General features: G+C 55.5%; 1 protein-coding gene across 5 annotated transcripts; it reads left to right on the top strand.

Moving 5' to 3' along the window:
- The first annotated feature begins 27 nt into the window (after positions 1-27).
- On the top strand, positions 28-9,642 carry COPZ2 (COPI coat complex subunit zeta 2). Of its 5 annotated transcripts, XR_006890818.1 has the most exons (10): positions 28-164; positions 901-975; positions 2,702-2,783; positions 3,326-3,417; positions 3,868-3,923; positions 4,623-4,700; positions 6,711-6,762; positions 7,320-7,358; positions 8,018-8,133; positions 9,303-9,642. XR_006890818.1 is itself a non-coding variant. In XM_046677429.1 (9 exons), exons 1-9 carry the CDS (start codon positions 54-56, stop codon positions 9,348-9,350), a joined length of 633 nt encoding a protein of 210 aa, XP_046533385.1. In that variant the 5' UTR covers positions 28-53; the 3' UTR covers positions 9,351-9,642. The 5 variants fall into 5 exon arrangements, 3 of the variants coding, with proteins under 3 accessions (XP_046533385.1, XP_046533386.1, XP_046533387.1); XR_006890819.1 differs by lacking the exon at positions 8,018-8,133 and having other exon boundaries at positions 4,510-4,700; positions 9,303-9,352; XM_046677429.1 differs by lacking the exon at positions 8,018-8,133.
- Positions 9,643-11,113: the final 1,471 nt, after the last annotated feature.

Here is an 11,113-nt window from a genome sequence, read left to right on the forward strand (position 1 = left end):
GCGGCGGGCGGCGCACGGGCGGGCGGCGCTGTCAGCGCGAGGCGGCGAGCGGAATGCAGCGGCCGGAGGCCTGGCCACGTCCGCACCCGGGGGAGGGGGCCGCGGCGGCCCAGGCCGGGGGCCCGGCGCCGCCCGCCCAAGCCGGGGAGCCCGCGGGGCTGCGGGTACGGAGCGGGGGGCGCCGGGTCCCGGGGCGGCGGGGGTGGGGGCGGGGGCAGCAACTCCCAAGTCGCGCGCCCGCGCCCGGGAACTTGGGGCCCCCGCTGGGCAGCGCGGGGCGGGCCGGGCCACGGCAGGCGAGGAAAAGTTCCTCCCGGCGCCGGCTCGCGAGGAGGCCCGTCCCGAGTCCGCGCGGGGCTGAAGTCCTGGATCAGTTCGGAGCAGTGATGAGGATTGCTTGGGGCTGGGGGTGGGCTGAGATTCCGCTGGGAGGGGGTAAGGAGTGCGGGTCCGCCCCAGCCTGACGTGCGTGCTTCTGGAGCTCCCCCCCCCGGGCCAGGGGGCTGGGGGCGCGCTGAGAGCGCGGGTCCAGCCTCGGCCCGGGGTCAGCTGGAAGGAGGAGGCTTGGCGCCGCTGTCCCCCCGGCCCAGGTTCTGTGATACACTCTGACTCGGGCTCTGGAGCAGTCAGTGCATGACAGAACTTGGGCCCGGACGGACCTTCTGCACCCAATGGGCACAGCGCCCACCCAGGGCCTGCAGTGGAACATCTGCCTGGCAGTGGAGCAGGCACCGGAGGTGGCCCATGTGGCACAGGGTTGGGCCGGAACCAGTTGTGGACTTTTGGAACTGGGGTCGCTGGAGCATGAGGATGGACTCCTGGGGCCAGCAGATCCCATAGAGCCAGTGACAGGGTGTCTGCCCCGAGTTGAGGGCCAACGGAGCTCTCCCCTGGTGTCAGTTGCAGGAACCTTCCCTCTACACCATCAAGGCTGTTTTCATCCTAGATAATGACGGACACCGCCTGCTGGCCAAGGTAACATCCCCCACTCAGCGGAGGGCCCCTGAAGACACTGTGCTGCAGCCCCAAGAAGAGAAGTCCCCACCCAGCTGACTCTCCTGTCTCAGGAGACACTCCACTGTGGGCTCTGTGGCTCAGAGGGGCCCAGCTTAGACCCCTCCAAAGGTCATTCTGTCCATTCTCTTGCCTTGTCAGACTGCTGGCCCCTGAAGCAGGGAATGTGTGTAGGAGTCCTAGTCCCCAAACTCTAAGTAAGCAACCTCCACTTTTCTTCTACGGCTTGGTAAACACCTAGGATTTAGTCTGAGGAGTCCAAGAATTTAGAATCAGACAGGATTTTAGAGACCATCTAGTCCAACCCCTTCTTTTCACAAATGAAGAAAATGCGGGCTAGAGAAGCTAAACGAGTTGCCTGAGGTCACAGGCATTGCTATCAGCACAGAGATCTGAACTCAGGCATTTTTGACTTGAAGCTCAGGAGCACGGCCTTCACTGCCCCAACTATTCACTTATCTCGTATCTATCCCAGTGAACATGGCCCGGGTAAACCAAACTAGGATAATCCAGAAATAAATGTCCACAGTCGACACAATTAATGATAGGAGATACAGCATGTAAACTAGCTATGAAATGCATTATAGATTTTTTTGTTTGTTTGGGGCTGAAATTTTTTTGTCTTCGTGACATTCAGATGAGCTTGTCCACCACAGCAGTGGCCAGCAGGAGGCTACTAATTTGCCTGCAGATGGGCTACTAAGTGGCAAAATCCGCATCTAGAATAGTGAAAGCTGAGCTGACCACGCCTTGCCCCAGCAGATGGTCAGAGGTGGACCAGCAATGCCAAAGGCTCCAGGGCCTCCTGCCAGGGGGACCCATCCATGCTCACATTAAGAAACTGAGTCAGGGAGAGAGGCTCACCAAACTCAAACAAAAAAGCATTCATGGGGCTGGCCCCGTGGCTGAGTGGTTAAGTTGGCGCACTCCGCTTAGGTGGCCCAGGGTTTCATCAGTTCGAGTCCTGGGCGCAGACATGGCACCGTTCATCAGGCCATGCTGAGGCGGTGTCCCACATGCCATAGCTAGAGGGACCCACAACTAAAATATGCAACTATGTACTAGGGAGATTTGGGGAGAAAAAGAAGGAAAAAAAAAGAAGATTGGCAACAGTTGTTAGCTCAGGTGCCAATCTAAAACAAAAGAAAAAGCATTGATTTACTTATATAATGTGTGCCAGGACCTTTTCCTTAGATATTTAATCCTCACCATAACACTGTCTAAAGTCAGCCCATTCCTGGGGTTGAATCCCAGCTCTGCCCTTTACAACTGTGAGATGTCAGATAAGTGACCTGACTTCTTCACGCCTCAGTTCCCTGTCTAGGTCACGGGGATAAGAAAGTAGCTGTTATGATTGTTACTGTTGTGATGAAGGACCCCTGGCTCTGCCATCTTTCCCATAGACTCAAGTTCGTGTAGAAACAGTGTGACCTAGGGACCACCCCAGCCCTGAGCACACCGCACATCTGCCAAATGCACAAAGGCCTCCAAGAAATGAGGAGAGGACTCCAAAAGCAGGCCTCAAAACTCCTTCACTTTTTATGATTTTCCTTGCTTAGAATTTGTGTTTATGGGAAACAGTGAGCAGACGGGCCTAGAGGGCAGTAAAGAAGAGATGGGACAAAATCCAGGGAGGCGCCAGGCTCTGTGGAATGGCGATCAGCCTTTCTTCTTCCATTTCTCATAGTATTATGATGACACATTCCCCTCCATGAAGGAGCAGATGGCCTTTGAGAAAAATGTCTTCAACAAGACCAGCCGGACTGACAGTAAGTGTCCGCCTCTTGCTTGCCCAGAACTCCCAGATGCACACCGTCGTCTTCTCCACCTGGACACACCCATCCTCGTTGGCCTCACACACCCACAGGCTGTTCCCTTTTCTTCAGAGGTTCTTTTTCCTCTCCTTCCCGGCTGTTCTCCTCTTCCTTCCTCCAGGGAACCTTCACTCCCCACCCCTCTAGCCCCCCACCCCCAGCACACCTAGACTGCCCTCTTGGCAGAAGAGGCAAACTGTACTGTGGGTCCCCCACCAGCCTGGGTCTGGTCCAAGGCATTGCACGTGGTGGGAGCGGGGCAGAAGGTCAACCTTGACCTGGGTTTGTTTACTCCTCAAAGTGAGGCAATTGCTAGAAATAGAGCAGAGGGTGGGGGGAAGGACACAGAGTAGCCTAAGGGTGATGTCCGTAGTGCTAGTCTTTCCAAGGGTTCCTTGGAAAGGGAAGAAGGACACAGGGGGAGAGTCACAGAGCTGGAGAGGAGGAGGCGGGGCCAGGCAGAGGTGGCCAGAACTGAAAGCCCCCTCCACTTCTAGGTGAGATTGCATTTTTCGGGGGCATGACCATCGTCTACAAGAGCAGCATTGACCTCTTCCTGTATGTGGTGGGCTCATCCCACGAGAATGAGGTGAATTTAGGAGGTTGGGGTGACAAGGAGGGTCTGTCTGTGGGGGAATGGCTTGGAGTCGGGGGTAGAAGCTGGAGTCTGAGGCTTGCCATTGGTACCCCTCCTTCTGAGGTCCTTCTTCTGGGGACAGGGAGCAGCCAGAATGGTTCTTTCTGGGACAATGCATATCCAGGATGCCCCTTAGGTTCCTTGGGAAGCTGAAATGAAGTGCTCTGCAGGGAGCCTTTGCTCCTTTCTTAAACCCTGCTGGAGAAGGGTATGCCCTGTCCCGCAGTGGGGCACTGCAGTGCTTCCCAGCCCATACAGGGGGAGGTCAAGCTGCAGTCAGTCTCCAGCCTGTCCTCTCTGGAAAGGGACAACTGCCCATGCAGGAAGGCTCTGAGGTCTTCCTTCCGCCTTCTCAATCTCAAGCTCTCTCGTTTTCCTCTTCCCGTATCTGCCCGCCCCCAGCTGATGCTCATGTCTGTTCTTACGTGCCTGTTTGAGTCCCTGAACCACGTGTTAAGGTGAGTGAGGTCCTCTGCCTTCCATGCCCCCATCCCCCAGGACTTGATACATCACAGAGGCAGGGCCCTTCCTCCCTGCTTTTCCCCTGAAGTCCCCTCAAGACTGAGTGGAGTCAGAGCATCCTCCTCTGAGGCCCCTGCCCTTGACCTGACCACCATGATGTCACCCAGAGCAGAGCCACATGAGGGTTCGGCCAGAAAGAAGCAGCTAAGTAATTTGCCTGAGGCTACAAGCTGTTTATATCACAACAGAGACTCAGACTCAGGTTTTGACTTGAAGCTCAGGGTAGTTTTCATGGTACCCGCATTCATTCAGTTATCTGGTATCTATCTCAGTGAACATGGCCTGGGGAAACCAAACCAGGGTAATCCAGAAATAAATGTCCACAGTCGACACAATTAACGATAGGAGAGCTAAGCATCTAAACTAGCTATGCAGTGCACTGGGGTGCCATGGTGGGCGCAGTATCAATGCCCCAAGTGTGTGAGGTTGGGCAAGGGGGGCTTAAGGAAGCAGACCTGTCCTCTGCCCAGGAATGCCTTGTACAGGCACGTCCCTCACTGCCTGTAACATTCTCCTTCCCAGTGCTTGTTCGGGGAGTGGCGGGGAACGAGTGGAGGGAGAGGGTCTGCCTCACCTAGGCAGGGACCTGGCTCCTCCTGGCCACAGGGAAGCTCAGGAGCTGTGTCTGCCTTCAGGAAGAACGTGGAGAAGCGCTGGTTGCTGGAGAACATGGACGGAGCCTTCTTGGTGCTGGACGAGATTGTGGATGGCGGGTGAGGAAGGGTGCAGAGAAGAGGGGCTGGTCAGGGACGCTCACAGCGGGCGATGCCTTGGAGAGTCATCAGGTCTAGATTGCACCCAGCACATTGTTGGCTCTCTGGCCAATTTCTCCCTCCCCCAGTATATTCTTGGTAATCCCATCTCCCCATCTACTCCTGAGGATGGAGGTTGATTTCAGCATTAGCCAAAGTCAAGCAAACAAGAAAATAATGTGATGTCAAACTATGGCTGACTGTTGAATAGGCAGGGTCTCAGGGAGAAGGTTTGTCTCACAGACACCTGCCCCTCCCTGGAAGGGCTTCATTCAGGCAGAGCCCTGCTGCCTCCCCACTTCCCACTCTGAGGGCTCCCATCCAACATCACTGATGCGTGGTCTGGCCGGTTACACAATCTCCCTGAGCCTCGCTTTCCCTGTCTTTCAAATGGAGATAATGAGGAGACTACCTCATAAGGTGTGGGGATTAAACGAGGCGATGCAGGTGAAGCTCATGGTTCTCATTGAATAAATGTTACCTGCTATTGGTATACTATTCCTGTGTATTCTTAGGAAGCTGGGAGCCCTTATGAGAAGAGTGGGTTAGTGAGTTTCCATGGGGGGGAGACAATATTTAGGGAGAAAAAGAAGTTCTGGCTCTGGGGCAAAGGATAGTAGAAACTGATCACTTTAAAGACATCCACATGCACCTATCATTATATCCATTTTATAAATAATGTAAAAGGCTCAGACATTCAGGTGTCCTGCCCAAGGTCACACAGCTAGGGAGCAGAAGGGCCAAGATCTAAAACCAAGTGCGTGGTTCCAGAGATTACTCTCTCTCCTCGGCAGTGTACCGCACTGCCTGGGGCTGGGGTCCTCTGGGAGACTGGTTGCGGTGGAATTACCCCCTCCTCCTTCCCTCTGTATTGACTGCCTGCTACTGCAAGGCCTTGTGTTAATGGCTGGGACCCAAAAATGAGCAGAATAAGACCAAGTTTTCTGGAACCAGAAGTCTATATAATTTGGTGGAACCTCTTTGAGGAAAACACACACCCGATTACAAATACAAAATGAGGCGCAGGGCCTTGGAAGGGCCTGTGCAAGGAAGGATGTAGGCTTTATAAGCTTCCGGGTCTGCGCCACCAGAAGGCCAGCCTCTGCCCCCTGAGGAGCTCACTGTTTCCTCAAAGGAAAATCAGGGAGCGGTCAGTAGAGGCAACGCCTGAACTGGGGCCTTGACCTGGGATGCTTCTGTTTTTATCAGTTGAAGGACTCCTGGTGAGGGAGCCCGGGGTTGGGGGTGCCCCAGGGATGGGGCCTGGAAGAGGCTTTCAAAAGATGTGCGTTCACTTCCCTGGGACTGATACAGAAAAACTAGACTTCTGCCCTGGAGAGCTTTACCCGGTAAGGAGGAGCATTAGTCCCCACCGTCTCTAACGCGTCCCCAGTGACCAGCCCTCACACACACGCCCCTGCACACACCCACACGTGGCTCCATGGCACCCACTGCATCATGAAAGTGCCCACCAGCTGAGAAAAGCCTTGATATTTGGGTCTATCAGGAGGGAAGATATTCTGATTTTTGGAGTTCCATTTCTTTTGTATATAGCATGACCCTGTGGCATAAAATAACAGTGAAATGAGATAGGGACCCCAGGGGTCCTTCCTTCCCTGAGTCTGATCCATCCCTGGATCCAGAAGGCGAAGTGAACGTTCAAGAGCTCGCAGTTTTCTGAGTCCCTGCCTTTGACACCCCGATGTTCTAGGCTGGACCGCCCTTACATTTCAAAGCTTTTGCCTAGTGACGACCAAGTCTGTGACCACCAGGTTTGAAGCATAGACGAATCGGAGCCGAGGGCTCTCCGTGGTGAGGGCGAGTTGCCACCGGAGGAGTGTCAGCGGGAAGGTGCCCTGGAGCAGGCACGGTGGCCGCTGTGGCGAGGGAGGGAACGGGCTCAGCAGGCGGAGGCGCAGAGGGGAGGATCCTGTCAAGGATTTTCCTCCTGGTTTCTCTCTCATCTTGTAGCGTGATTCTGGAAAGCGACCCACAGCAAGTGATCCAGAAAGTGAATTTTAGGGTAAGAGTCATCCTGCATGCCCCTCACTCCCATCTCTGCCAGGCCCTCTTCCCATCCTCCCACCTCCCGTCCTCCCTGTGCTAGGGGCTGCCACAGCCCGGATGGTGGAAACCCAAGCTCCTCTAGCAGAAGCGACCACTGGGTCGACGCACTTGTTGGGGGAGTGCAGTTTGGGGGGTAGAGTTAGTAAAAGAGCTCTCCTGTCCTCTGCCCTGTAGAATCACCAAGCCCCTCACCATCCTCCCTGGTGGGAAGTACAGTCTGGGGAAATAAATTCTCAGAGACTCCACGTGGCTGCCGTGGCCTTGAGGTTGGGGAGTGGGGGTGTAGACAGAATCTCCCTGCCTAGTTTGCCTCCTCATGTCTGGATGAAACCTTCCCTCCCATCCTTGTACCATAGATGGGCCCCGGGGGTCTGGGCTTCCACTAACGGGTGATACAGGTGTGCAGTTCTGGATCCCCTCACCACCCCCGCCCAGCCCTTTTCCTTCACCTCTCTTTCTTCACTCAATGCCCTCGCCCTGTCCTGACCACCCAGTGACACTGCTTCCCCGCAGGCAGATGACAGCGGCTTGACTGAACAGAGTGTGGCCCAGGTACGCCCCCTGCATCGGCCTTGGCCAGAAATGGGCTAGAGGGAGAAGAAGAGCCGAGCCTCCCAGGGGGACCCCATGGGGCTGTCAAGGCTGAGAAGTCAGGGCTGCGGGAGGGAAGGGATGAGGCAGTGACAGCTGTCTCTTGGAGAAAGGCACTGGAGGCTTCCAGAGTCTGCAAGGAGGTGCAGGGCTGGGTATTAACAATGCTCACCCTCCCAGCAGCCCACCTCATCTCCTGGCTTGGTGTAGTTGGATCGAAACCCGGGGTGAGCTGCCCATGCTGGAGATAGCTGGTTCACCTGTCCCCCAAAGCAAATGGGGACTCGGGCCCCTGATGCTCCCCTCAACCAGATGATACCAAATAGGAGTTTTCCTCCAGACCCTCACCCCCTGCTGCTTAGAGGCCACGCTGGAATGGTTAAGGGACCTTTAAACCTGTGACAGGGTCTAACTTTCTCCACTCACAACTTGTCACCTTGCCCCTCAGTGACCTGGCTGTGAAGAAGTCCACCCCGCGAGTCCCCTGCATGGTCCTATCTGGGGCTGCATGTGGGGCAGGGGGAGGGTCCTGAATCTGTGGCCTGACTGGTTTCCCAGCTGCACAAACTTCCTGCTTGTCAGGCCGACAGCTTGACCTCCTCCGTTCTGTCTGTCCACAGGTCTCTCTGCTCAGACTAATCCTGCTTTTATGGAGCTTCCTGCCCCGGCACTAACTACCTCCTGCTGTGGCGGCCCAGGCTGCAATGGGCCTGTGCCAACACATGTGGAGCCCCAGGTGTGGTGCCCACTTTCCTGTGACTGCCCTTCGTGCTCACTCTGCCTCTCCCTTCTCCTGGTTCCCCATGCCTCCTCATAGCTCGCTCGGGTGGATGGACCGCATGGCAATTTTCAGGGTAGAAAGAGGTTAGGGTGCGATGAGCTCGGCAGATAAGAACACTGGCACTCATGTGAGTCATCCCAGGATGTGTGTTTTACCTTACCACCTACAAGCTGGGTGACCTAGAGCAAGTTACTCAACGTCTCTGGGCCTCATAATCACAGGACACTCCTCATAGAGTTTTTATGAGAATTAGATGAGCTATGCATGGAAAGCTCTTGCACAGCTCCTATTTTTCTAAAGGAGGAAAGAATGAAGACATAGCACTTTTAATGGAATTCTTGAGAAAAAAACAAGGAAGTTGCAGGTAGTGAATGGGAGAGGAAATGAGGAGAAAGTTAGATTCTTGCTAGAAGTGGGAGAACCCCAGGGCCAGGCTGTCCCTGAGAGAGGAGGAAGACTGCAGGTGGAAGGGACATACAGTGTGGGACTGACATTCTTTGGAAGGGAATGAGGCTTAATGGCGGGAGGGACAGAATGAGGCAGAGCCCTGGGGTCCCCGCCACATTGGCCTTGCATGGATTTGTGTTGACATGGGACTGAGGCTGTTTCCTCAGCAGGATGTGAGCGTGAACACATCTGAGTGCAGGTATCCAGAGGCAGCATCTGGCCAGCCACCTTTGCCAGCTGTGCCACATCAGCAGTGGGTTGGGGTGGGGTGTCAAGGACGCACTGCCAGCCAAGGCCAAAGCTGGGGGTTTGCTGAGGTGTCTGGGCACAGGAATTGTCAGGCCTGGGCGTCTGCCTGGACGTGGCACTGTGGGCAGCTTGCATGGCACGGGTGGAGGAGACAGGGCTGCTGCCACACCCAGGGCTGCAGATGCAGGAACAGGGCTGGGCAGGCTGGAGCCTGGGCTGGCAGCTGGCTGCAGCCAGTTTGGGCTGCTCTTTCGTTTGATGACCTGGCCCCACTTAAACTAGGCAGAGATGAGCTGCTGCCACCTAGTGACCAGGGGCTGCAGGGACACTTAGAGAAGGTGGGCTGTAGCCCTCCCCCTCACTGCAGTGTTAAGGAGCTTGACATTCCCCCCAATTCTTTCTCTCAACCTTCCACCCGCCACCTCCAGGTTCTTCAGTCTGCCAAGGAACAAATTAAATGGTCGTTACTGAAATGAAGACTGTGCATTCAAGGCTCCTTACCCCCTGACCATTCCCCTAATCCTGGCAAAAGCTCCAAGACCCCAGGGGACAGGAGCCATCCCTCTATGTCCCCAGTCCTCCCAGAACTGCCTCCCGAGGTCTGGGGCCAGGACTCTGAGATGCACAGGTTTGGCTTCAGCACTGAGTCACCCCTTCTCCCTGCCCTGGCTTGTCCCTTGGGCCATGAGAACCAGCTGAGCTGCCTTAACTCAGACCTTAGGCATCCTTGGCCCCAGAGCCCTAATAAACCTGCTTTTGTCTCCTGCTGATGGTGTCCTTCTCTCTTGGCCTGGGAAGTGTGTGTTTTGATAAGGGCTCCTGCACTCTCTTCGGCTCATCTCCAGGATGCCCAGTACCAGGGCATATCCTTGTGGTTGTGTGACTGGGGAGAGGGGTGGGCCAGAGGAAGTGGGTGATTTAACGCAGCGAGGGGCTGCGACACTGACACCACGGGGTCCCACATGTGAGAACAAAGACTGAGGATGATTGTGTGACATCGTAAAAGAGTAATAATGGGAGGAATGGCACATATTCGAGGAAAAACAGAGCAAAAGATGGCGCACACACGGCGGCCCCGCTGGAGAGCCTTTGAGTCACTGTTTCCATTCCCAGCCTCCAGAAGGAAAGGGCATAAGCCTTCCTCAGCACAAACTGAGGAAGATCACGCCTGTTTTTCTTGGCATGCCCGGGACCACGGGAATCCTGTACTGGCATATACCCTGGGCACTAGAGCCCTGCAAGCTTGCCCTGGGGGCCCGGATGCTAGAGGAGAGGAAGCATCGGCCAGCCCCCACCGTGCATGTGTGTCCAGAGCACGCAGTACGGTCCAGAGGGGGTGAAGAATTGCAGATCCGGAGGGAGAGAAGGGAGGAGGGGGATCCCGGGGGCAAACGGGAAGGATGGAGCGACGCGACTCCTCTTCTCTCTCCCCGTCTCAGAACTCCTCATTTCTCCCTGTCTTTCTGTGACGCGTACACTTTCTGCGTCTCCGTCCAGAAGTCACGGAGCGTGTCTAACGTTTCGTCTCCGAACAGCAACTTTTCCTCGATCCCTTGCTAACCACACCCTGCGGTCCACGCTCCACCCCGGCCCCGCCCCTCGCTGGCGCCAACCGCCGCAGGGAGCCCCGCCCCGGGACCGCATCCGCGATCCTATGGCGCCACCTGGCGGGAAATGCGGGAAACGCGCTCCCTCCGGGTCCCGCTCTTACTAACTCCGCCCCTAGGGCGGGACCGAGCCTGGTTCCTGAGTGTTCCTCGCCCGCCCCCAACACCCACGACAGGGCGTTGCCCTAGCAACCAGCACGCTTGACCCGCCCTGCGAGTTCCCCGCCAGCTTGGGCACGGGAATTTCTGCCAGCCGCTAGGGTAAAGAAGCGGCGAGCCCTAGGTGCTAATAGAGGCTGTCCCTGTGGGTTATCATGTCTCACATTATAAAACTCTCTAAGATTGGATATTTATAATGGGCATGAATACTGTAATTAGAGAAAATGATGAAGATATAGTTATGTAAACAAATACATTGTAATAGCTGTGTACATAACCCATTCCAGTAAACAATGCAAAAAGGCAACTCCGAAAAGGAAGCGTATGTAATTAAATCCTGTAGAGTTCGGGGGCCAGTGTTGAGACGGGAAATGAGAAATTCTCCAGAAATACTTAGGCAAAATAAGGCCTCAGCTGGTGCCCGGCTTCGTCCGCCGCCCCTAGATGACCGCTAGGACAGGAGGCCAAATTCA

This window comes from Equus quagga, chromosome 11, assembly GCF_021613505.1.
Source record: "Equus quagga isolate Etosha38 chromosome 11, UCLA_HA_Equagga_1.0, whole genome shotgun sequence".
NCBI lineage: Eukaryota > Metazoa > Chordata > Mammalia > Perissodactyla > Equidae > Equus > Equus quagga.